Source organism: Medicago sativa, chromosome 4, assembly GCF_051527215.1.
Source record: "Medicago sativa cultivar Bolivia chromosome 4, Bolivia_mono, whole genome shotgun sequence".
NCBI classification, from domain to species: domain Eukaryota; kingdom Viridiplantae; phylum Streptophyta; class Magnoliopsida; order Fabales; family Fabaceae; genus Medicago; species Medicago sativa.
Window position 1 is genome coordinate 101,515,950 of NC_140752.1, and position 26,664 is coordinate 101,542,613.

The following is a 26,664-nucleotide window of genomic DNA, read 5'->3' on the forward strand; positions in this document are numbered from 1 at the left end:
ACTACCTCAAGATTCATACCCTCTCTTCAAACTCTCTAATAGAACCAAAGAGTTATGTTGTTCTAAAATACGCCAGAAGCCGCCTTTAATGCTTCTTGCTATATCATTGTGAGCTCGTATGCCTAAAAAAAAATCTTGTTTGGTAAATATCATCTTATCACAAGCTTATATCTTATTTTTCAAACACTATTTCAAATAGCGTTTAAACTTATAACTTATAATTTTTTATTCCGGTTTTACCCTCACTATTATTTAAAATCCATAGTTACCCGTTATAATTTATTACAATTTAAAACATGTAATGTTTTCAATGAAACAAACTTTCAAAAAGCCGTAAACATATTTATTAATTTACTACAATTTACCCTCACTATAAAATTAATTATTCCATCTTTGAATTATTTACTTTTTTTTTTAGTCTTTGAATTATTTACTAAAAACCAATAAATCTTCAGAGGAATGATTAATTCAGCCGCAAAAGAGTAGGCATAAAGACTATTAGACCAATATTAACATATTTACAAATTTTAAGTGTGGTGCTTGTGTTACTTTAGAATCGTTTACTGACACGTCCCTATCCTCCAAAGTTTTCAACGAGCTCAAAGTCCAACATATTCCACAATCCCCACCCTTGAAAGGAACCACTTAACTATTCCTCAGCAATATCAGATGGTAGCTTGTACGTGCGGATGACTCGAATCTGAAGCGAAAACAAAAAACCAGAAGTGGAAGTCAGACAACTAGCAAGTAATACTTCGCAGCTAATAATAATTATTCTTTTGTATGAAAATTTAAAATCAAAAGGCACTGATTCTATCATAAAATAGGCAGCAAAATCATCACGTTATTGTGCATATCAACCAGATAGCTATGCCAATATAATATTTTACCTCAAAGTTAAATAATTATCTTATGTTTGAGAGGCAAATTTGAAAGAGATAGGGGGGGGGGGGGGGGGGGGGGGGGGGGGGGGGGTATTCAATACCACAAGTGCCCTAAATAAATCACCAAAGAAGCACAACACAAAGAAAATCATATCAAGTCCGGCAGGCAAATTAGACTTTAGAACAGAGCACAAAAATATTGCCTGAGCTAAAGCATAAATTGTTCGCAAGATTCTAGCATAATCTGTTCCCAGCATTTGAATGACAAGATCAGCCAGAAGTGTTCCCCAAAGCCTGTTCCAAATGCCAAATAAAACGATCAGAAATACTCATTTATAATGCCACAAACAATAATAAAACATGAGAGCAAAGAGGGAATAGATTTGCAGATGACAAATCTTAATGGTACAAAGTACCGGAAAAAAAAAATGATAAACGGAGTTCATTGACAAGTCAACAAAAAGTTGTCTAGCAACTGATCAGACTAAGTGAAATAAAATAAAAAATGCTCCATCGGACATGAAGAGAAATAAAAGCAAGGCACCATATGGTACACAAATAAAAAATGGTTTACTGGATGCATAACATCCATAACACATTAGATCTACAGATTTTTTAATTAACAGTCTGTTAGAAACCCAAGAATTGAAAAGAATTAATGAAATAACACTTTTGTTGAGAAAATAAGAAAGAATAGGAGGAAAAAATCTCCTCCGAGGGCTTCCCCCTCTCTACAATAGAGTCATTGCTCTTTTAATCAAATGTTAAACTAGTACGAATCCTTCCTTTCTCCACACAAAATCTCCCTATTTATACATGATAATCCTAACTACCCCATTAACTAACAACTTCCCTACCTTACCATATCCTAACAAACTCATCTTTATCCTATATCCTAACACAATCCAAATTAAATAGGTGCACCAGGGGTATAATGGTCATACGACTCATACCCCCCTCTTTCTCTCTCTCTTCCTCCCTCCACCTTTATCTTTCTGCCCCTCCTCCGGGCAACCATTCCATCTTCACGGCGGCCCCTTCCACAATCACACACTACCGCTCCATCCCGCACATGACTCTTGGCCACCCCTCCCCTTTCCCAACACTGCTGCCATAGTCGTCGGAGAGATAGCAGGTTATAATCCATATTGTATATAAACCCTAAAGGTTAGAGGGTTCCAAACATGTTCTCACACCACAATCATGACATTCACGGTTGACTTTCGTTGCCTGGACGAGGGTTTTAGTGGCAAAGCCTGCAAGTGCAAATATACCCAAGCAAATGACAGCGCCAGTTATGCCGAAAATTTTATAGTCTCTTTTATGGAGATGATGATACTCTCCCTTCATAGGTAAAGACATCAATGTTGTCGTCATCATTGGATCTTGACAAGACAAATTTAGGGAATTTGAGCTACGACAGGGTGATCACGAGGAAAATGTTGAGACGAAAATGGAAGCAGGCATAATAATAGCAGGTGTCGGTGGTTTAGGTGATCCAAAAGGGGGTTACATTTAAGGAGAGGAAGAAACGGATAAAGAACGCATGCAACGACAGGATGATGGAATTGAAAGAAGAGATTTGATAGAATTAAGTCGAGTAGTAGGGGACGCAATGATGATGTTGAGTCACTGGCGTTGTTCTTGATACTGTCAATGGTGTCAGAGTTGGGGTGCCAGAGGAGGAAGGTGACATTGTGGGAGGGTGGACGCCAATGGGCTTCCAAATTTACCCCATTGGTATTAGTTGCCAACTGTAGACTGGGTGGGGTTGAGGGAGGTGGAGGATGAGGATGAGAAAAGGGGTGAGGGGTTAAGCTTTTCCCTTTTTTACCCCAGAACACAACATTAACTCAGCTAAAAGCAAAACTTGAGAAGCAAGAAAAAATGGTTAACTTAATTTGTATAGAAGCGCTTGACTGTTTTTTAACAGCAACAACCAAGCCTCATCCCACTAAGTGGGAAGGCTACATGGATCAAATTATGCCATAATAGTTTCTCTCTAGTGATTTGACTGTTCTATCATAAACCAAGCACTTGACTGTTCTATCATAAACCATATTTTGGGTCCAACTCATTAATCTCCAAGTCTTTCCTAATAGTTTCTCTTATAGTTTTTCTAGGTCTTCCTCTGCCTCTAGTGATTTGACTATCTGTCATCTAATCTACTCTGCTTACTACCGAATCTAGAGGTCTTCTCTTTATATGCCCAAACCATCTAAGCTTATTTTCCATCATCTTTTCTACTATAGGTGCTACCCCAACTCCCTCTCTTTAATATTTTCATTTCTAACCCTACCCATCTAGTCTTACCACACATCCAACGAAACATTCTCATCTCTGCTATGCTTATTTTATTTTCGTGTTGGTTCTTCAATGCCCAACACTATGTTCCATACAACATCATCAGTCTTACAACTGTCACGTAAAATTTCCCCTTCAACTTGAATTGTTTTAACTTGAGAAGGAAAAAAAAAGTAGAAGAATTAGAAGTTTCTTTCCTTTCTTATTCCCCACTTTCAAAAGTTGCCCGTTTCTGTTCAACCAAGTGAGAAAATCAGAGTCTGATTCAAGTAGCAGCAGAAAAGGGGGACCAAATTAGACAAAGAAATGCCATATTTCACTGCAGCATTTTTCTTCAAGGCCACTTTCTATGTTCAATCACTGAAGGAACATAGGTAAACTAAACTGATCGATAAACTAACAAGATAAAAAAAAAAAAAAAAAGAAAGAAAGAAAAGAAATTATGTCGATAGGAACCAGCACAGAAATAAGAGATAAGCACTACGAAATAATTCTGCAAGAACTGGAACAGAGGATATGTCCTCTCTTCATTATATACAATAGGGATATGTCCTCTTCCTATGTTTAGGAATGAAGAAAAACGATAAAATAAAAATTAAATGGATCGAGCTTAGCTCCTTGCAGAAGTGAATTACAGAGAACAAAATGGAAAATAGAAAACAACCTAAGAGAAGAATCAGATCCACACTCTCTACACCACCCGAGACCTAAGATGCCAAAAACTACCCTCTTACGGTTACCCTACCCCATGATTACACATTCTCATGATTCTGTCGTAATCCTAGCATTCCCTCTCTCTCTCTCCAATCCCCCCTCTCCATTTGTTATTCAATTAAAGGAAAAATTAGTGTACACAAATAGAAAATTGCTACAAATTGAAGTCATTAAAACAAGATGTAGGACATACACAGGTCCAAGTAATGTGAGCATGCTTCTAAAACCAAGATATCTTGACGCAGCACCAAGAAAACCCTACAACAGATCAAACATCAGATAATAAATAATAAATATAGTATAAAATCAACACAAACTGAAACACTAACTTACTTTTGAAAAAATAAAATCAACATACATGAGTAACAGACAAAGAAAACAACTATTTTTGCTGTTATAGCTACCCAAAAATCATTATTCTTATCTTGAAATATACCCTGTTTTTCTTTCATATCAGAACCAAACAGCAGTATAAAGATTAAGATTAAGTAGATTCAGAAATAATAAATTGGCTGAACCATGTATTTACATATGTAATAATTTAAACCCTTTGTCCACAACACCATGTAAAGAAATTGATGCTAAGAGTGAATCCGTACTCCCACATATTACAATGAGGTGCTAGGATGACAAAGGGTCTAAATTTAAACTCATTAAATTTGGCTATTTAACTGATACATAAGAAGTTGAAGTTCTAAAATATTGGTTACAACGTAATATCTTTAGTCTTCAAAGAATCCGTTTTATCTATCGATCTGGAAATATTTAGAACATTCATGCCGCTAAAATACATTCCTTTGAATTAAATTGACAACAAAAGAAGCATATGAAATTGTGCGGTAAGGCACCTGTTTTGCTGCAAGCAAAGCAGCTCTGGATTCTAGATTGATCAAAGCTACCTGTCCACCCTGGAAATCATGTGTAAAATATATGTATAAGTTATTGTTGAGAAAGATTGGCCGCGTTAGCAATACAGGCAGCAATACCCATGTATACCTTCTTCAATAACTCTTTCTTAACCTGGTAGTTAGCAGCTTCTACAAGCATTTTCCCAGATAATTTGGTCGCCAACTACAAGTGATCATATGGTCATGAATGATGTATTTTGAGATACATTTATATATATTGAATAAATAAAAGAGGGATATATTGTGTTACCAATTGATATATCTTCGCCAACGTAAATATACCACCTCCCTGGGGATGGAAAGAAAAGATGAGTTAAATTTGGGAATTGAAAAGACAATGAGATAAAAAGTGAATGAGAATTAGTAAGAACCTTGAAAAGAATAGATTGAAAGTGTTTCCATTGAGTATGAGAGGAGGCGGATACATGGGAGTTGAAGTGTAAAAGGTGGAGGAATATTTCAAGTTCAAGGTGGTGAGTGTGGAGTTGGGTTGAGCAAGGAATATTCAATTTAGAGGTTAGGTGAAGCAAGACATTTCTGTAAGAAGGCCTCCAACCCCTTAATGTTGAACCGGCATCAGCAGCGAGGAAGAAAAAGCGGGACTCGAGAGTCTCAATAAAGTGATGGCGTAGTTGAATGTCATGTTCAATCATGGATGGATCCATGTTACTTGATGCACTTGTGATTGATTTAAGCAAAGGACTCAAGTAGCTGATAATTGATAAGTACTTACTTAGTCAGTAATTGTTATTATTATTATTAGTATTTTTTTGAGAGAAATTATTATTATTATTATTATCACTGAGAAAAAGAAACACCTGGGGCCGAAAAGGATAGTTTGAATTTCAGACAACTCGGAGTCGGTTGCAAGTTCAAGCACCGACCGCAGCTCAGGATCGAATTCAAAGCCCTGTTGTCGTCTTCGTCCTTCACTTACATCTGCCTTTTTCAGACAACGCACCTTCTTCTTCTTCATCACATTCCGATTATTGCGATATGGCCAAACTAGTTCCTTTATTATCATATGTATGGACAATTAAATTGAATTGAATGAGGACACAAAATGAAGATTTCAAGTTCTCAATTGAATTGAATATAGAGAGATATAAAGCTTACCGTTGTTGTTGCTGTTGTTGTTACTGGGTAAGTAGTGTTGTTGTGGCACAGTTTCCATTTCCAACAACAGCAAAACCATGACGATGACGACGTCGACGACGACGAAGACGGCACGCCCACTCCACTTGTTGATATTGTAATTGCCATTGCAATTGAACTTGTTGCATTTCCACACCACCTCATTTTCCCACAACTTCCTTCCATACATCCCCACGGGATCCTATTATTGTAACTAATTTACATCTTCAATTTTTAGATTAAATATGTTTTCTAGAAGAAAAATGATATTTGAAAATTCATTTTGTGACAACTTTCTCCTCACATTATTTTTATTTTATCTCTTGTTGCTTTAGTTTTTATAAAAATATCTATTTTTTTCTTTGTAAATTATGCTTGTCTCATACGTTGTCAACCAGATGGTTATTCAAATAACACTTCTCTTTCCATAATTATGTTTCTTGTTCCATCAACAAAAATCACTATTTTTAGTCCTACAAAATTGGATTAGGATTTGGTGCTCTAGAAAAGCACATAGTTTGACGCAGTAACAAATCCCAGTCGTTGGTACCAGAACAGACGACTTAGATTACACATTAGTTTAACACAGTTGAATGATTTTAGCCGTTAATCTAGATTGAATGGTCCTGATCTGTTACAGCAGAAAATTCAAATAAATTTTGTAAGAATGCACGAACCCTGCTATTTTTCACAATCCAAGACACAAATTTACCTTTATCCCAATCTTAAATACTCAATCTGGTCACATTTATAAGCAACTTTTACTTTTTTAGATTCATTAATTAACTAATGAATCAAGACTATATATAGTTCAAATACATCAGTTTATTTAATGAATCTAAAAAAGGGAAAGTTGCTTATAAATATGATTGGATGGAGTATATGTTATGCCTAAAAATAGCATATATTTTAAAATTAAAAATATATATGTAAATATGTAAAAAAAAATCTAAAATCATATTTGATTCTTTATTTTATCCTTTCAATGAAAATGTTAAAATTTTATAGGAACTAATATCATATTTCTTTTGAAATTTTTATTAATAATAATGACATTGATGACCAAATTACGGTCGTCCCAATTGAGATTCAAACTATATCTCTTGAGGTTATAAAGTCAAGCGACTAATTACATACATAGTCCTTTATTTATCCTTCAATGAAAACCAAGTTAATTACTATGAACTTGAGTAAATATATGATATTAATTGACGTAGAAACGTTTTAATCAATATTTTTTAACGAAAAAATCGTGTCATGTATAAATTAGCTACTAAATGAAGGGTTTATACAATTCGAAACATACTAAAACCCATAGATTGTATTGTAATTGATATGAAGGTCTTTGTTGACCATCGTACAATCCCCACAAAAACTACACAACAATTTCAGGGATCGCATGAATGGTCAGTAGTGACCATGATATCATGAACCACTCCCAACTGAAAACTAACAAAAACCATTTAGAATGAATGAAAACTGAAGAATGAATGAAAATGTTGAAGGATGCAAAACTATTTATAGCCATAAGTGAAAAGACGAACACTCACATGTCCGTCTTCCCGCCCTTTTTATTGTGCTAATGCGTGTAGACTATCAACGATATTTTATAGAAATTTTTCATGTAAATTACAAACGATATTTTATATAATTTTTTTGATATAGATTAAAATTATAAGTATAGATATTGCGACTTTCAAATGTAACAAACTTAACAAACCGTATTTATCTTTTTCAATGACAACAACAATATAACAAATATAACGAAAATTCTTATCTTTTTTAATAACACCAACAATATAACATTATTATATGAAATTTTGTTTAAGGGTATATTTGGAATAACAAAAAAAACCACCCCAAAATCCCCTATTTTCTTTATATATAGTATAGATAAAACACTACTAGATTGTAACTACATACAAACCGTTCAAACATTGCTTGTAACGTCACTACATTCTGTGATGATTCATATTATATAATGTGAAATCTTCTAAGAAGAATTCAGATTATATAATATGAACCATAGCTAGACTGTGTTAAAATTTAAGGTTTGGAGGGTTTGGCAGGGTTGAGAACATGAAATTTAATTTCAACAACATACATTAAAAATAACAATTTCAACAACATAATAAATTAAACCACTTAATGCAACATAATACACACAAAAGATCATGAATCAGCCAAACTTAAATCTTCATATGGTCTATCCATGCATATGCCCCAGGTTCTTCGTAGGTCCTGGGCTAAATCAAACTTTACAGAATATCTTCAAAAGATCTGACCAGGGAAGCATCCAACTCGACCAGTCTTTTTAGTATTGTACTGTCCAAATATTGAAAACAAGTTTCTCACGTCGTCGTCGTTCCTGAGCTTTATCTAGGTGAACTGAACTGGAAGACGATACTCAATATTGTCCATCGTCCTCGTGTCTTTGTGGTTGAATCGACAATTGATTTGGATGATTCTCAAACCCTACAGAGTACACGTTTTAACACAGTCTTGGACCAGTTCAGATTATATAATCCGAAGATTTCTGAGATGATTTCAGAGTATATAATACGAACTAGTTCATAGTATGAATGATGGCTTTCTCACATGTGTTTTTTTGGGTTGATCGACAACTCTTGACTGGTCAACAAGACATCACCATATTTTTTGAACATGCATTGATGTACCCTTACACTCTATGCAGTCATTCTTCACAAATCTCCCATACAAATACTCATTCATCCTTCACAAATTCTCATTTCATCTCTCATTATCTTCTTCTTTTTTATAATTTTCTTCAATAATGTTCCATTGTTGGCCTTTCGTTCAAAAAGTTCTCTCATCTTGTAGAAATTGTATGAATGGTCAAAAAGCAATGTCTAACTCTGCATATTGACATCCTCTGACTTGATGTAAAGTTGCTTATTAGAGTCTCCTTCTCCCAACAAATTTAATTTTACCCGTTCTTTAGCCTTCTTTCACGTCCATCTTCTTCCACTAGAAATTTAACTTTAGATACCTAATAATTTGTTGTAATAAGCATTATGTTAATGTAAATGGACTATGAAATTATTGACCACTTAATAAAATGAGTCAGTTTATTGAGAATTTGTATCTTGTCTCTTTGCAGTTATTTTATTTTTTTTTCATTTTCAATTATGTCATCTTAATATGTCACAACTATTTTGAAAATCTGACCACTAATCTGGTCAAAATACGTTTTTAGATTATAGAACCCAAAAATTCCTATAAAAACAGTTCAAAGTATATAACATGAGTAAAGAGTATTTAGCAATCAAATAAAACACGTAAGAGGAGCATAAAGTGGAAAAAGTAATAGTCAATAATCACTCTAGTTGTGTGGACACATCCCCTAAGAATAACTGATCAATTTGGGTTTGACTCATTAGGTCTAAAGTCAGACCTAACTTGCGGATATGCAAAGAAAGAAGGCACGGTACATGGTGCCAGGGGCGGATTTGTGTTGGGCTGGGTGTGGCAATAGCCACACCAGCCCAGCCCAATTTTTTTTAAATTTTTTTTATACAAAGCCTATCTTATGTAATATATATCTTTTATTTCACAAATTAAGTAGTCTTATCGCATTGGCCTGGTGGCGTGTGTTTTGAGTATTAACCTGAATGTCCCAGGTTCAACACTCAATTTTTGCATTTTTTCTTAATTTTTTCAAGTTGAACTCTCCTGTTTGCATTTTTCTTAATTTTTTCAAAGAATAAAATAAACAACATAAATTATATAAAAATATATATTAAGATTTTGCAACTTATGGCAGCATTATCTAATCTATAAAAAAAAAAAATACAAAGGGGAGACCCATTTTTGATTGAGATTTTTTACTCCGAACTTAACATTCATTTAAATTATTTTATCATTTTTATGATGTCATTTAAATTATAATTAAAAAGTTAAATTCACTAAAATATAAACAACTTGACTACACAAGGAACAAAATGATTGACGATTTGAACCGATTAATACGAATGTTATTATTTGTATAATTTATTTTGACAAAATCTTTAGTCTTCTTTAAAAAAATTAAAAATCAGTCTCACTAATAATTTAATCCCAGATCTGCCCCTGCATGGTGCCCAGTGTCTTGAAATTTCGAGCTCGGGGGTTGTGCATATGTATTTTGCAAATTCTGAAGCTAAATCTTCCTAACAAATAGCATAGTTCTTATAGCCAGTTATCTCCACCCTAGACGTCGTTTTCTTTTTGGGCATTTTTATTATCATTATGTCAACATCAGGATTCAGTGTGTAAGCACTGCAATAAAAGTGTAACTTATTTGGAGCAAGGAGGGTGTATAGTATGAGAATGATTCTCAACCATTAGATCAAAAATAAATGGTTGAGATTAAAAAGTCACAAATATACCTTACCTTATTAAATCAATTCTCATAAACTCATTTCCCTTTTCATCTTCTTCTTCCCACAATCATCACTCCCATAAATATGATTTAAACCCTTTGATACTCCCATATATATGATTTAAATAAACTCTTTGATTTAAACAATTCACACGAGTGGATGACTATCTTATATAATCAGACTCACACAAATGGTTTATTCGCTATATAAGTGAATTAGTGAGTTTTGCTGACCTATAGTCCTTCCAATCAAACTCATAGCTCATAAGCAACCATTCACGAATGAGAAGAGAAACTTTTGCTTTGTGTTTGCAGAATAACAGAGATTACAAGATGCAATTATCACATACTATAATTTATATTAAAAAAGGAATCTTGTATTTTTACAAAAAAGAAAAAAAATAAAGAAGGAATCTTGTATTTTTACAAAAAAGAAAGAAAAAATAAAGAATGAGAGTCTAAGATTGAGACTTAAACCTTCAGGTGAAAGATAAAGAACCTAGGAAGTTTATCATGTAAAATCCTAGGATTAAATCTCTAATTTAAATCATATTTATGGGAGTGATGATTGTGGGAAGAAAAAGATGAAAAGGGAAATAAGTTTATGAGAATTGATGTAATAAGGTGAGGTACATTTATGACTTTTTAATCTCAACCATTTATTTTTAATCTAATGGTTGAGGATCATTCTCATCATTCATTCTCATACTATACATCCTCTTGGAGCAAGATATATTTATACAGACATAAATGCAAACAATAAGGGTTTTACTTTCTTTCTCTAGAACATCTTTCCAATTCCATCTTGCCTGGGAACAGATTCATTAACATCCATTCGTTGCCAATTCCCCACAAAGGAACCCAGCTGATCGACCTTGTCATACAATCCTAAGAGGCCACCTGTATGTACGAAGAGGATCTTCCTTCCTTCCCATTTCTTTGGATTTTCATTCATATCTTTCAGCATTGCATAAGCAGCCTTACCGCTGAGAAGGAATAAACAATATTAAGTCAAATAAAATCAGTAATATTCAATGATAGACATCTAATTACGTTTAAGTCTCCTGATCAAACTTTTCTTTTCCCTTTTATATCATGTTTGGTTCACTGCCTAAATTTCTTATAAATGATGGCAACTATATAAAACTTGCATTTGGGTGAATTAAAAGTTAGTGTACATCAACTATAGAAGCAACCTAAAAATAAATAATCTCAAGCATTGAAATCATTGATAAAAAAATCTTGAACATTAAATATTATTTTTTTATATCATTAATTTTTTTTTTTTTTTTTTATAATAGCCAATGGCTATTTCATCTATAAAGAAAATAGGCCGTTTTGGGTTAACTTTTTCTCCTTCCAATTATACACTTAAGCAAATTTTGACTATAAGAATTCAATTTTGTTGATGTTATTCAAAAAAAATTTAAATTTATATTATATTTGTTATATTGTTGGTATCATTGGAAAAAATAAGTATAGTTTGATACAATATGAAAGTGCAAAAAATATCTATTATCTATACCTATAATTTTAATTAAAATCAAAATAATTTTAATCAATATTTCATAAAAACTATTGTTCGTAATTTTTACACATTAACACAATAAGAAGATAGGAGAGACGGGCACGGAGTGCCCGCCAAAACGCTAGTTAAAAATAATGGATGTGTTCCTTTAAAAAAAAAGCTAACATGAGCATTTTTATCTTCCTATAATTTTTTGTCAAAAAAACTTATATTTGTTTTACATACAATTTCACCTTCTATAATTTTATTCTTTTGTTTTCTTTCAATCTTCTATAATCAATTAATCATACCATTAAAAATGCAGATTTTATGCATTATTGTTGTGTGCTTTGCATCACTTTTAATTTTATATATTTATTATTATTTACATTTTGTTTAGGTAGAGTTTATTAAAATAATTTTTCTACAACTTTAATAATTAATATTTGTACGCATTTTAATTAAATAAAATTTAATAATTAATATTTGTGCGCATTTTAATTAAATAAAATAGTTAAATTCATATTAGTTTTGAATAAAAACTAATTGCAAACAATAAAATATAAACATGTAGGGTCAAGTTTGATTAAAGTAAAAACTACTTAGATCAACCATGGATTGGTTAAATCCTAAATAACAATTTGACCCCACAAAAATCAACACAGTTTACCCACTTTAGTTCACCCCATTAAAGATGCTCTAAGGAAATAATATGAAGGAATTAATGATCACAAACCCATACCTAAGAAAACTGTAGATTAAACCATTGAGGATATAAGGTAAAGATCCACAAGAAATGGAAAGATATTCGTGTGATGCACAATAAATGGCCTTTCGTTTGTGGAAACAACCAAGTTTGTGAACTAGATATTCGTGTGATGCACAATAAATGGCCTTTTGTTTGTGGAAGAAAAAAGACACCGTAGTTTTAATGGATCCAAAAGAGCAATATAGAATGTGGGTCGAATAAATACCTGTATACCGGGTCAAGAACAACACCTGTAGCTTCAGCAACTTCTTTTACAAAACTAAGCTCCTCAGAAGTGTTCATTGCATAGCCAAGACCCTTGGCCTGTAAGCAGTTAAATTTTCATCATCAGTAAAAAAGCATTGTAAAGCCAGATGAAGTTTCACAGACCACAGACATGTGTTTTAGGAACCTTCATGTTATGACTTGGCACACAAGCACATTATGTCTGCTGGAGTGTGATCCTTGATTTTCTCAATAAGAACCAGTATGTGTATATTTTCACAAAAAGAACCATAGACATCTTAGCGGTCAGAAAAGACCTTCTGCTCATTACCATTTTAGAAATACACTCACATTTTGTATGTGGACAATATCTCTAGAGCTAACACCAGCTTTGAGTCCGTCAAGCAAGCCTTGAACAAAGTTGTGGAAGTAATCCGGGTCATCACAAACGGAGAATGCATGCACCTGCAGGTAGCACCTAAATGGTATAAGCATCATGTGAAAAATTGGACTATGTGAGTCATCTAAGCAGAAGGCATACCCTTGCTTTCAAGCTACTCAATGATGAACCCAGTGCTAAACCGGCAATTGTGCCCCCACTGGAAATTAACAAAACGTAGGTTGTTAAGTAGATGAAAATGTACTTCATGGTTTAATAGATAATATGCTCTTTCATCATAACACAGCTTAAGCTGACATTCACTGGGGAGTTTGGTTGTAAATTGCAAAATCAAAGCACAAACATACAAATTTTCATGGCCAAATCTTTATTTTTTATATTAAATCCACACTTTCAAATGGTATTCGGTATTTGTTCTAGAATACATCATGCATACTATAAGATGCCTAAAAGTTATAGAAACAAGCTCCTCCAATATAAAGAGAATCCAATGAAGCGGAAACGGATGGTTGCTAAGGAAAATATAAATAAATCAAGTAGACCAGAACCTGCCACAAGCCACAACAATATCATCAAACTTGACATTGCTTGTTCCACTTTGAATCTGCAGCTCAATCTCCCTAACTGCCTCTATGTAGCCCCTGAGTAGAATAATTTAATCAGCGGTAGAATCAAATTCTTTGTATTTATTGTAATAGGATTTGAATCGATCCTTTAGCAATATAGAAACATAGATTGATGCTATTCGGATAAGAGTTGATGTATCATATCAATTAGCTTTGAATGTAATATTGTATATTGCTAAAAATAGAAAATAGTGTGTCTGAATTACAAATTTTACAATAACAATGTCAAATAATAAAAACAAAGTAAAAGTATCTACGATCAAGCAGATCCCGCTTGGTGGCAAGAAGCTTGGTTTCTATTGTTGGATCTGAAATCAGGACTTGGGAATTATGCAGTTCAAACCTTCCAGTCCCCAAGATCCTCACCAATTTTTCGAGTATAAAAATATTAGGATGTTGGATGAAGAGTGTATCTAGACCATAGTAAAAGATTATCCTGCTAAAAAAGCCTAAGTACAAATAACATGAAGAACAATAACAAGAATTTTTAGATCAATCTTGCTGACTTGCTCTGACCAACAGCAGAAGATAAAGAGTAGATATTTCAATATCTTCATTTCATTCCTTTGTACACCACAAGTATATGAAGAATTGGTTTTTAAAAGTTGATATCATGGTCTAACCTGACACTGAATTACAAAGAATTGGTTTTGTTTGCTTGATTTGAAAACATAGTAAATAATGGTAAAAGAACCAGTCGCAGAGTATACATTCCTTTGATAAAAGAACCATTGATTTGAAAGGAGTTTGGCCATATACCTAGCTTATGGCTGGTCCAAATATCCCCCTTCTGACATACACACCGAACATAGCACATTTGGAGCATGAAATTTAGAGAATTCAACATTGTGGGTGACCACAGATAGAATATCATATGGTTGTAAATAGACATATATTCTATAATTGTGTAATTATGAGTACTCTATTCACAACTGAAATTATATCAGAAATATTTTTTCACATGATATCAGGAGCTCCTGATTTAGAGGGCCTTGCTCCTGCATAAAAATCCTAGCCGCCTACATTATGGTCTTTCTTTGCTGCCTTCTTGGTAGCCCTTTGGGACATTTGGTACCCATTTATTTCCTGTTGGTCAAACAAGTTCTTGTCCGTTGTTGTTTGTTGCACACAGCCACCGTTTACCGCTGTCAGCCATTGCTTTCGCGCCAGCAACCACATCCAGATGTTTGTCATCCTTGGATCGGCTAGATCTCATAAGTGAGTGGTCCCAGAGCCCAGTAGACACCCCAACACGCACCGCCACAATAGACTTCCGTTTCCGACGCGTGGCATCCATGTGATGCCCTGCCGTCCGCCACAAAATTTTCCAAGTTTTCTTGTTACCGCCTCGTCTTCGGAGGTCAAAACAATATTCTGAGTTACTTTTTGTGGGTAATTTTTTACCGCTATTATTCCTTTCATCAGTAGCTAATGTGTTTCTGTTCTTCTTCAATGGCAGAACCTATTGTGGGTGAATGACAACTCTTCCTCTGTGCGCACCAACAGGGTCCACAATCTACCTCCTCTTTCCACTTGTTATGCGTTGAAAATGAAAATCTTCAACACTAAGCAAGGAAGTCTTTGGATACAATGTATTTGAAAATTATCAATGGACTTCAGCTTGAGTTGGATCAGTACCAAAATTTGAAGATGGAGTGCAGCAAGGATACTTCCACTCTAAACACCTTCATTGAGTGAGATAAGGTCTTTGAGTTCTTGTCAGTCAGGGTTGATTGGTTGAGCATTCAGGTTGACTCATACGGGGTGCATATTTTAGCAAAGTAAAACTTCTGACCCATACTTAAGTATTTTACACTGTTTGCAGTGAGAATTTACGCCAACATGTCATGCTTGGTGAGAAGCACTCTGATCGGTCAACATTAGCAGCAGGGAAAACAAGTATACAAAGGTCAAAAATCCAAATCTAGTCACGCCAAATTCTCTTGTGAGCACAGCAAAAGGACAGGGCATAATAATTCACCAAACTACATAGGAATGAGCATATTCTTAGCCGAGTTTGAGGCTTCAAGGATAAACATTAAAACTGAGCACATTTTGCCATATTGGCTTATGACTCTGAAGGAGGAGTTGGATCGTCTGAAGTCTCCATTCGACTCTAGTAAACCTTTTGTATCTTGTATCTTGTTCTGTAGCAATGATACGTAAGTGTTTGTGCTGTCGATCCTTGACTGTTTATGGTTCTATCCCCAAGAATGTTTGGATTCTTGACTCTTGTGCCACTGATCATATACATTGTTTTCCTCTTATGATTTCACTCCAAGTATTCATTATTATGGTATTGCTGGTGGTTTTCGTGCTCTTGTTGTTGGCTCGGAAATATTTACTTGAAACCTTCATTCAAATTACAAATTGTTTTTCATGTTCCCACACTATTTAATAACATAATATCTATTCATAAGCTTACTTGTGATTAGTAATAACATAATATCTATTCATAAGCTTACTTGTGATTAGAATTGTAGAGTAAAGATTTTCACTTATCATTGTATTTTTTAGGATCTTACCCAGGGGAGGACAATAGAGCTGTTAAAGAAAAAGGAGGGTTATGCTACTTGTTTGACAAACAAGATGGACTGCAGGTTGTCTTCCTGCTTCCAGTATAGTCTTCCTCTCCTGCCTCACGAATTTGGCTTCAACATAAGTATCTTGAGCATCCTCCATTTTCTGAAAAATATGTTCGTGTTTCCTCCTTCGTTTTTACCAAAATACATTGAGTTTTAAGTGTGACCTTTTTTCAAGTTGCTAAAATAAGTCTTATGGCATTTGTTCAAGAAGCATTAAAAGATAAAATTTAAGGCCCAAACTATGGATGAGGAGATGAAAGCAGTTGAAAGAATTGGAGATTGGGAGATTGTTGAGAGACAGAGGAAAGAAACTTGTTGGTTGTAACTGTATATAGTCAAGCACAAATCACATAGTACTCTTGATCGATACAAGACTAGACTAGTGGCAACAGGATACACTCAGAGTCAGACCTATGACGAGACATTTTTTCCAAAGACAAATGTGAAAACTTTTCGGATTTTACTATCTTTTGTTGTCTCTGGGTGAGAACTAATCAGTTTAATGTCAAAAAAAAAAAGTGCTCTTGCATGGAGACTTAGAGGAGAAGGTATACATAGACCCAAGGTTCAGTCTCAGATGTCGATCATATATAATGTGTGGCAATTGAGTAAAAACTTATATGGGATAAAGTGATATGCACAATCTCACTCACCTACCCCACCCTAGAGTGAAATTCAAAATTGATGCAAAAGAATGGAGGAAAAAACAAGATAAAATTGAAAAGAGGTAAATAATGATGTGGAGAGAGAGAGAGAGAGAGAGAGAGAGAGAGAGAGAGAGAGAGAGAGAGAGAGAGAGAGAGAGAGAGAGAGAGAGAGAGAGAGAGAGAGAGAGAGACCATGTTCCGAGAGAGTTTGATCCGCCAACAGGAATAACATATGGCCTCCTCCCTTGGTTGATGAGCTTTTCTTTGAGGAGGTTGGCAAGTGTCTAAAGGAAAGGAAAGGAAAGGAGTGAGTTAGTTAATGAAAACAGTGAGAGAAAGTAAGGAAAAGGAAAAGGAGAAGGAGGAGGAGACTCACGACACTTCCAATTTGTGAATATTCTTCTTTGGATATAAGTTGAAGGTGAGCTCCAATCAAACGCTCAACAAGAAGATTGCCAGTGAGGGTGGGATCTTGGTCAACGAGATGCTTAGAAGTGCGGAGTATAAGGAAAGGATCGAGATTCAAATACTTAGCAGCAACGGCAGTGGCACGACAGTGATTACTTTGGATGCCTCCAATTGTAATAACAGAATCAGCGGATTCAGCAATTGCATCGGCCATCAAGAACTCCAATTTCCGCACTTTGTTTCCACTCAATTGCATTCCAGAAAGATCGTCGCGCTTCAGCCACACTTCTGTATTTGCTGGCAGGTTCGGAAGCTTCCATCTGTGAATCGGAGTCGGAAGATGGGCAAGAGATACAATATGAGAAGGTATGGGGTCTAGGTAGGATGCCCATGAAGGAGCTGTGTATGGCTTCACACTCAGAAACTCAAACCCCGCCATCACTGTTGAGACTTGCTTCTTCAGATGACCATACATTTCATTACAATTACATCACTCTCACTCCTTTATCTTTCGCCATTTTCCTTTTTCGACGGTGGCATTTAGGGTGGGTAGAGGGAATACTTTCCCACCATGACAAAGTACCATTTTTAACCATTGATATATTATTATTCTAACTGAATGGTTCAGATTCGCTGAGATTTTTTCCTTGCAACCTATTAGCAACTTTTTGTAACAGTACCTGTAACAAAAAGGATGTCCCCACAAGTAATATTTCTTATTATAATGCAATATGGACTTCTAATTTTTTTGCTAAGAATGGGCCATGAAAGTAAATTTTTCGTTAATTACAAGGCTACTTAAAATAAAATGATTAAGCTCTTTGAACAATTTCTTTTACAACTATAATTTTGTTTTTAAGCTATGTTAATTCCTTATGAAAGAGTTGCGTGTAATTTTATTGGAAAATTAGTCACTTTAGTCCCCGAATAGGAAAAAAGTAGTCATTTTAGTCTTTGAATGCAGAGAAATTGCAAAACAGACACTGAATAGTGAATATAGATTTTGTTGGTCAATTTCAGGGACTAAAGTGACGAACAGAGTACATTCAAGGACTAAATTGACTAATGGAGTCTACATTCAGGGACTAAATTGACTAACAGAGTCTCAATTCAGGGACTATTTTACAATTTATCTGCATTCAAGGACTAAAGTGACGACTCCTTTTCTATTTAGGGACTAAAGTGACTAATTCCCCAATTTTATTTTACCAATGTTATTTATTCTGCCATTAATATATTTTGAACAATCTATATTATTTGTTTCTAAAAAATCCTTTATTGTATTTGTATTTATTTTTTAAAATGAATTTGAAAATGAACCCAGAAGATAAATATAACGATGAACACAACAAGGTGACATTGTACCCAAGGCCTGTTTGGTTTGGCTTCTAAGAAGCAATTCTAGCCCAAAATCAATTCTCAACAGTGCCAAAAGCAATTCTAGCCAAAAACAACGTGTTTGGTTCAGCTTTTCAGAATTGCTTTTATCCTCCAAAAGCAATTCTCCATGAAGCTACAAATCCTAGCTTCTAGCTTTTCTAGAATCAATTCTCCTTGAACAACGTGTATATGTTTGTATATTTTATTATTACAACATGTTATTTTACTTTATTGCCCTTTATCAATTCTCATTCTTTATCAATTCTCCTTTAGATATGTCTATTTTAGTAATTATACATTCAAAAGCAATTCTACATAATTGCATCCAAACATAAATCATTTTGTTTAATCAATTCTACATAATTGTATCCAAACAGAATCAATTCTGTTAGAATCAATTCTATTAGAATCAATTCTCTCAGAATCAATTATATTCAAAGCTGAACCAAACGGGCACGAACTCATGTCATAAATCCAAAATTGAAAAAAAAACGAGAATTTTGTTTTTGAAAAAGGTCAATGTCCAAATTACATCTTTGCATCAAACCAAGAACACCTAAATTGCAAGAAGATTATTTTCAAACAACCATTAAAATTTAGAGTGCCAGTGCCACCACAAGGATTTTAACGACACCATCCTTCTCTTATAATCAATCACAATATAACTGAAGATTGGAGCCAGTACTCTCTTGGTGGTATCTTCAAAATAAATACACGTGAATTACACAACTACCATAAAACGGATTCAACATTTATAAGTAACCTATAGAAGAAGATGCCATTGATGTGTTGGTGAGAGAAGAGAAAGGCCAAAAATCTGGAAGATGATTGTGTGGGCAGATCTATGTTACAGAGAAATGGGTATTTAGGAACAAAAGAAAAAAACAAGACGATAAAAGGGGCATAAGGGTCAAATACATTTGGCAGCTGGGAGGTGTAAAACTAACTCATTAAAATAAGGTAAATGATTTATCATTATTTTTTATTCTAACCTGTTAAACAAAGTGAAACAGTGTCCAGAAAAATGTGAGTTTCCCATGATGGGAAAGTATTCCTTTGACCCACCCTAAATGCCACCTCCTTTTTCACAATCAAAATATGAATCCAATTTTGTATTTAATCTCTCTACAATTTTTCCTCAACAACACTCATTTATATTATATATTTTCTATCAATATTTTTTTTTTGTCCTTTCTTATTATTATAATAATAATTACTGTCCTCGTGAGCTTAACTCAGTTGAGTTTGAACCTTGGCCACCACAAAAAAAAAAAAATAATTACTACTCCCTCCCTTCCAATTTAAGTGAGCTTTTTGTCCATTTCACGTTTATTAAAAAAAATGTATCAGTTAAAAAAAATGGTTTTAAATATTCTTGTCAAGTAGTGGTATATTTATCATTATCATACATACATGCAAAGTAAAATATATTGAATTGAGAATGATGAAGTAGTACTAATTAGAGTTATAATTGGAAAAAAAAGTAATTAATATTGCGAAAAGTGAAATGGGTTATTTATTGTAAGACAATATTTTTTTTACAAAAAACTCACTTATTTAGGAACGGAGGGAGTATCATTCTGTTTATCCGCCTTTCTTTAAGAATTCTGCTCTTTACCCAAAAGGATTTGCTCATTCCCAAGTGAAATGACGAATATAACCCTATGCATGTTATAATGTTAACTCATGCTACGTAAGGGTAAAAAGGGAATTTCACTTGGGAATGAGCCAAAACAATTGGGTAAAGAGCATAATTCTTTCTCTGATGCATATAAATTCCAAATTATAGTTTTTATGAAATTTGATTAAAATTAATTTGATTTTGATTAAAATTATAAGTATAGATAATAGACATTTTGTACTTTTGTATTGTGACAAACTATACTTAAATTTTTAAATGACATACAAATATTTCATTAACAATATTATAGATCAAATATTCAATCAATTTTTTTTTCAAATCAAGGATGAATAATACACCTATGAACCTTAGTTTTGAGAGCGATGAATTTGGACCTACCAATTTAACATTAAAATCCACATAAACATTTTTTAACCGAGTTTGATGAAAATATGATAATAGTGCAGAGATTTTATGACTTAAAGTATCCATTTGTAACAAAACAAAACTTAAAAGATTAACTTGTTATAAATATCCAGCTTAAATGACCGAAAATGATATTTGACCAACAATTAAATTTACCAAATAAGTGATTGAACTCAAGTGGTTAATCAACTCCACTAAATATCAAATTGTTCAGTAGAACCGAGTTCTATGAGGTATACTTACCTAACGAATTACCGGCCCCATTTCCCTTAGAACATAAGAGTTAAAAAAAAAGGTAAATAGTCATTTTTATTCTTGAATGTGTAACGAGTACAAGTAGCCATGATAATCTTTCATTGTATCAAAATTTTAAAAAATAAAAGCTTATTTATTTTCATTAGTTGTTTTGCATAATCCAATCGGCCAAAATGTTTTCTCTGGTATTTCCACGCTATTTTTTTCGTGATGGCTTTGAGATCCGACTTCAAGTCTGGGACCGGGAGGTGCTTGTAACGCCACCTGCGGGCGTAGTTTTGTCTATTTGAAATTGTCTTTGGATAATTCAAAGATTAGAAAGTAATGTCGATAAATCATTTTATAAAAAATGTACTCAATTTAAAAGATTTTGCTCCATGTTCAAGGCCGGCAGGGCGAAGAGGACGGCCGCCCTAGACCCAAAAAAATAAGTACGAAATTTGGGCCACAATAGTTTATTTTTAGGGGTCAATTAGGCCCTAAAAAATTTGCTTAGCTTTTAAAGGGTATCATGTTCAAAGTTTTTTGTATCATGTTTGATATTTACATATATATTTATTAGTTAGGACCCAAATTATAGGTTCGCACTAGGCCTCCAAAATCTCAGAATCGGCCATGTCCATGTTAAAGTTTTATCTTAATAAAGGAGGAAACTCTTCTTTCTAATGAAAACTTGCTGTTCAGAACTCCTCACCAGTTACAAACTTTACAACGAACAAAATTGTATTGCAAATAACATAAAAACTTTCATAGTATGGTTGTCATATTCAATCAGCGCTCCTTGAATGTGCAATATTCTTTGGTGATCTCATCCAGAAGTATACTAAGAATATGCTTTTCTGTATCCCTTATAACATCATATTTTTCGATAAATGCAGATGTCTCATCATTCCAACCTAAATCCCACATGCAATCTATGTCAGGCCATTTTTCATAGATATCATGCTCAAGCATCTTAGGCAGGTAGTCCTCAACATCAACTTTGCTACTCTTTTTCCTTCCGTAGAATTTAATCTTCTCCATGTCCTCGTTCAGCTTCTTAACCAAGTCATCTAGAGATCTTATCAAGTTAACAGTACTAGTGATTGATGATATTTTTGAACAAGTATGAACTTTGAGTTCCTGCCGTATCCCCTTTCTTTTCATCACTTCATAGCCGCAATCTAATATCAGCTTGCTACTTTGGTCTTGACTGTCTTGATGATTACCTTGAAGAATGCCAAACGGGATGTTTAGTCTGAAAAGTGCTTCTGCAGTGTTGACGAATAATTGACTCGTGACCAAAATCCACTTGAGGTGGTTTTCACTTTCTGTTAGTGGTTGTTGGATGCTCATATTTTGATTTTGTTGTTTCACACCCATTCTGTCTTCCTGAACTCCTGTGATATTAAACAAACTAGGTAAAATCTAGAACTCAAGTTGTTTGCATTCATCCGTGTTTAGTTAGTTATACTCACCATTTGTTTTTCTTTTATGGTATGCAACTTCACTGGTCTTGAATCCCTCATGTGCTGCCTCAGGAACAGCTTGATCTTGCAAATTGGTTCCTATCGGTTGCACAGCTTGGTATTGCTATAAATCAAATTAAGTTCAACAAAAAAGGGTTATATATTTTAGTTCGTGAAAGACATATCATGTAACTGTTAGATTTATATTATGTAATTTATGTTCATATGACATAAATTGGCGGTTTTAGATCCTACTCAGTCAGTGCTTACCAAATCATTGGCCGATTCTTGTAAATCTCCACTCTTGCCAGAATTGTATAACGTAGAAGTAGGAAGCAGTTCATGTTCTGTGAATATGCTAAACCTTTTTTGGTCTGCTCCATTCAAGACATTCAATTTTCCAGATGCTCTACCACTAGCTTCTTGTTCATTTCTTCTACTCAACATTTGTTCAATCTTTTCAGACTTTATTTTCTTGCTGTCCACGAATTTATGATCTTTTAGTGTTTGTGTTCCATTAGCTCGTTCAAATTCTTGATATCTTGGGGAGGACTTCTTTCTTTTAATAATTTCTTTTACTTTCTCATCAGATGCGACTATATCTAGATCACCACGTGATATCTTGAACGGCGTGGGTTGGTTTATGAATGATTGCTTCTTCTTCTTCTGAAGATTATTGGTGGATTGTTTTGATGAACTCTTGGGTGTCATTTCTCTCCCTCCGTCTTTGGAGATAATTGACTTTTGAACTACGATATGGTCCCGAGACTTCTTTTCATTGCTCATCTTAATATGCTTGTTTGTGATTGTCTGTCCTTCTTTTGCAATTTGAATGGCTGGTTTAACTTGTGATCTTCTTTCGTGCATGTTATTTAGATTTTGAAATGGATTATTGCCATTTATACTTCTGTCCTTTACTGTGCCACTGTTATGTGGGTGATCCTGTTTCCTTCCCATCATCACCTCAACATAATTTTGACGAGCAGAATCGTTGATGATGCTGGCCTTGTCAAAGCCCTTCAATGCTTTTATTCCAACCACCTCAGACTCAGAGTAATAGGCAGACTTTTGGTTTTGGAGGACCAAATTTTTATCTGGACCACCAAACATCATGGTTTTGAAGGATCCAACAGCCACTTTTTGGTTTTTGATCAAATTGTCTGTTTGTTTGCTCTTCAGTGTGGTGCTGCTGTTTCCTTTGGCAGAGTGTTTGGATGATGCAGTATTACAATTACCCGAACCCTTCTTCTCAGGAAGGTTGTCCAGTCCCATTAGTTTGGCTATTACGTTTGGAATCCTTCCCTTGTCGGCCATCTGGTTTGAAATGTCGGCAGCTCTGCCAGTGTTAGTTGATGTTCGCTTCCGCTGAGAATCTTTTATCTTTCTGGTTTCCTTAGAGTTAGTGATTGTAATTGCTCTCTGCATCTTGTTGTCAACCGAGAAAGTTGGACGTGCCAGTTGCATTTTCTCCATCCTCCTCCTCTCATCTTCTACCTCCTCCTCCTTCTCCTCCTCCTCCTCTTCTAATAGTGTGATTCGATTTTTGTTCTGTGCTTGCGAGGTAATCATAAACTCTGAACTTTTCTGCAGATCCACTAGCATTCCAAGCGACTCTTCCAAATCAATAGCTCCTTGTAATAGTTCCTTTGCAAAAGTTAATGAATATGTATCCATGTTAACACCATTGGAGCAGCAAGCTCTCAATATGTGGTTTAGTTTCTGTGCACCTTTGGATATCTCGTTTATCTGTACAAGAGAGAGGGTATGGCTAGTTGAAGCTAGTTGCCTGTCCAAGTTGCTTCCTCTATCCATTCTTCCCCTTTGAATCTGGTGAAGGAAACCCAGAATTGAATTGGTGATAGACAGATCGGCCGTTCTTAGTTTCCCTCCATTATTGTCGAAGGCTTTCCCATATGGGATAATCTGATTTGACAAGTCTCCTGCACTCTTTACTGATCTCTGCCTTCTGCTAGACCAATTCACCGTCTCCCCATTTCTGGAACTAACCTGCAGGGCATCACATGGACACCAAACAATTTTATTTAACCGCCAACACAACTCTGCTATTTATACATACACAAAATACCAAACATTACTTACAACCTCATTTGCTCTTGTATTTGTTGACCCTCTGTACGTTTGCTTGGTGTATCCATATGCATCTGTTTCAGTATTTTGGCAAAATTGGATATTATAATCTTCTTTTTTTACTAGCAACTGAGAGCATATGTATATGTTTTTATACTATAAAGTATTGAAAAACACAAAAGAAAGAGCGTACTCGTAATGTTTTGTTTAGTAAATCGTCGCCTTACACCATCGAAATCTCAAATCACAATATTAGTCATGTATATTGGAGTAACTAGTTCTAGTTGTTGAAAAAGGAATTGTTGTTTATTTCATCATTTCAAGGTCCGTGATGAGAGTGAAGACTGGCAGTAAGGTAGGGGAATGCCTCATTTGAATTAATGGTTTTGATTCAAGAAAATTTTGACAATTTAAATTTTATACTATTTGCTTAAAAAGACAATCTTCGATCAGACATACTTAAGAGATCATCGAATGAAAGGAATCTGTTTGATCTATATCATTAATTAAATATACTGTGGAAGTTAGAAATCTCACAACTCCAGCACCCTCAATTAATGTAGAGCAAGATGAAATATCTTGTTTGGACACTAAGTTTTCATATGTTGAAGTATATTTAGCAGCTTCTCTATGAATTGCACTGTTCTATCATAGCGAAGAGTAAAGAAGTGCCAAAAGATTAATAAAATGGCTCATTGTTATTAAAATAAATGAAGCGATGAAATTGTTGTATGAATGGATATATAATTATAAACTGAAAATGTTACTACCTATAGGCAAATGGTAGGATTGGTTTGAGTTTTGAGAATGAGATGCAGTAGCAGCCATTCGTTCTTTCCTTACACGCAGATCATCGAGAAGCTTCTGTGCAAAATCTGATCTCTTAGCCATAATTTAGCAGTGACTGTGACAAAATGGAAAAATGTTTATGGAAATTATGAGGTGCTGGGACGTAGAAGAGGAGAAGGGGGGAGATGGTTGAGAGGGTACTATCAGAGTTGGGTGAGGGGTGAGGTCTGTCATTTGTCATCAAGAACTGAGAAAGATTGACGTCCAAGTTATCTCACTCATTCACTCAGTGCGTGCGTGTATGTGGGTGTAAGCATATATATCGAATATAATAATAATATCACTTTTATTCCATTCCAAGCAATTCCTAGATGCTGATGATGATGTGAGATCTATCTCAACATGGACCATGGGGCTTCCTCCCCAAGTTTCTTAACCAACCAGTCACTTTTTCTTTGCCTTCTTAGTTGTTCCACGTAACTAAATTTTTCCTAACTAATCCCCCTAAAGTATTTTTCTTTTAAAAAAAATGTCAAGTATTTGTTGAGGGGAATTTTTTTTTTTTATTAAAAATAATAAATATTTTACACACTTTTTTTTTTTGAAAGATTATATTTTACACTTTGTTGACTACGCATTTCTTCAACAAAAAAAAAAGATGTCGACTACGCATATTTCTATATATTTTTACTATATTCGATTCATTAACAAGTGCATCTGATTTGTTAGATTTTTTTTTAATATGATTTTAGTCCCTCTAATTGTAGCATTTTTTTTTTGTTTAGCTTCGGTCATTGCAAATTCAAAACTACTATTGTTTTTAGTTCCTAACACCCCATACATGACCCAATAAAATTATGCTATGTAGTTCAATTAGCTGAATAATTTTTTAATATATAAGTAAAAATATAGGTACTTGTACAAATTACAAAAAATAGGCCCCCATTATAATATATGATTATAAGTATAGTCACATGTATAAATTACAAAAATAAATCCCCGTTTTGTTAAAAAAACCGTTATAAAATATAAGTAAAAATATAAAAATGTACATTTTGTCGAGTTCAAAGAACAATAGAAATGGCACATATAAAGAAAATAACATTTTTCCAGCTTTTTTGGGCTGACTTTTTCTCTTTCCAAAATTGTCCTCAACTTTTCAATACAAATAGCATATATAACACAT

At 34.2% G+C, this 26,664-nt stretch overlaps 4 protein-coding genes across 5 annotated transcripts; 1 reads left to right on the forward strand and 3 right to left on the reverse strand.

Moving 5' to 3' along the window:
* Positions 1-450: 450 nt before the first annotated feature.
* On the reverse strand, positions 451-6,160 carry LOC146934845 (uncharacterized). The gene is made up of 9 exons (XM_085706783.1): positions 5,927-6,160; positions 5,629-5,822; positions 5,182-5,521; positions 5,061-5,099; positions 4,899-4,973; positions 4,751-4,810; positions 4,096-4,160; positions 1,088-1,178; positions 451-700 (listed from the first exon to the last, which is right to left on the reverse strand). The coding sequence occupies exons 1-9, from the start codon at positions 6,128-6,130 to the stop codon at positions 650-652; spliced, it is 1,119 nt and encodes a 372-aa protein (XP_085562909.1). The 5' UTR covers positions 6,131-6,160; the 3' UTR covers positions 451-649.
* LOC146934846 (uncharacterized) lies at positions 1,949-2,470 on the forward strand. Its single transcript, XM_085701102.1, has 2 exons — positions 1,949-2,236; positions 2,410-2,470. Exons 1-2 carry the CDS (start codon positions 2,088-2,090, stop codon positions 2,468-2,470), a joined length of 210 nt encoding a protein of 69 aa, XP_085557228.1. The 5' UTR covers positions 1,949-2,087.
* Positions 6,161-10,910: 4,750 nt separating the features above from the next.
* D-CDES (D-cysteine desulfhydrase) lies at positions 10,911-17,949 on the reverse strand. The gene is made up of 7 exons (XM_085706784.1): positions 17,440-17,949; positions 17,256-17,347; positions 13,754-13,846; positions 13,347-13,404; positions 13,157-13,270; positions 12,807-12,904; positions 10,911-11,311 (listed from the first exon to the last, which is right to left on the reverse strand). Exons 1-7 carry the CDS (start codon positions 17,944-17,946, stop codon positions 11,107-11,109), a joined length of 1,167 nt encoding a protein of 388 aa, XP_085562910.1. The 5' UTR covers positions 17,947-17,949; the 3' UTR covers positions 10,911-11,106.
* A 3,834-nt stretch (positions 17,950-21,783) lies between these two features.
* On the reverse strand, positions 21,784-25,619 carry LOC146934848 (uncharacterized). 2 transcript variants are annotated; one of them, XM_085706786.1, is made up of 5 exons: positions 25,460-25,619; positions 24,705-24,763; positions 22,872-24,608; positions 22,611-22,725; positions 21,784-22,532 (listed from the first exon to the last, which is right to left on the reverse strand). In XM_085706786.1, exons 1-5 carry the CDS (start codon positions 25,578-25,580, stop codon positions 21,925-21,927), a joined length of 2,640 nt encoding a protein of 879 aa, XP_085562912.1. In that variant the 5' UTR covers positions 25,581-25,619; the 3' UTR covers positions 21,784-21,924. The 2 variants fall into 2 exon arrangements, with proteins under 2 accessions (XP_085562912.1, XP_085562911.1); XM_085706785.1 differs by having other exon boundaries at positions 24,702-24,763.
* Between the last annotated feature and the right edge of the window lie 1,045 nt (positions 25,620-26,664).

Excerpts from the sequence above, each read along its gene's own strand:
- LOC146934845 (XM_085706783.1), bottom strand. The coding sequence starts at position 6,130 with ATGGAAGGAAGTTGTGGGAAAATGAGGTGGTGTGGAAATGCAACAAGT. Across the intron at positions 4,161-4,750 it reads CTTTGCTTGCAGCAAAACAG|GGTTTTCTTGGTGCTGCGTC; the intron begins GTGCCTTACCGC and ends GATCTGTTGTAG. Across the intron at positions 1,179-4,095 it reads CTCACATTACTTGGACCTGT|GCTTTGGGGAACACTTCTGG; the intron begins GTATGTCCTACA and ends CATTTGGAACAG.
- D-CDES (XM_085706784.1), bottom strand. The coding sequence starts at position 17,946 with ATGTATGGTCATCTGAAGAAGCAAGTCTCAACAGTGATGGCGGGGTTT. Across the intron at positions 17,348-17,439 it reads ATTCACAAATTGGAAGTGTC|ACACTTGCCAACCTCCTCAA; the intron begins GTGAGTCTCCTC and ends CCTTTCCTTTAG. Across the intron at positions 11,312-12,806 it reads GTTCTTGACCCGGTATACAG|CGGTAAGGCTGCTTATGCAA; the intron begins GTATTTATTCGA and ends ATTCCTTCTCAG.
- LOC146934846 (XM_085701102.1), top strand. The coding sequence starts at position 2,088 with ATGACATTCACGGTTGACTTTCGTTGCCTGGACGAGGGTTTTAGTGGC. Across the intron at positions 2,237-2,409 it reads ATGATACTCTCCCTTCATAG|GAAGAAACGGATAAAGAACG; the intron begins GTAAAGACATCA and ends ATTTAAGGAGAG.
- LOC146934848 (XM_085706785.1), bottom strand. The coding sequence starts at position 25,580 with ATGGCTAAGAGATCAGATTTTGCACAGAAGCTTCTCGATGATCTGCGT. Across the intron at positions 24,764-25,459 it reads ATCCTACCATTTGCCTATAG|ATGCATATGGATACACCAAG; the intron begins GTAGTAACATTT and ends ATACTGAAACAG. Across the intron at positions 22,533-22,610 it reads CCATAAAAGAAAAACAAATG|GAGTTCAGGAAGACAGAATG; the intron begins GTGAGTATAACT and ends TTAATATCACAG.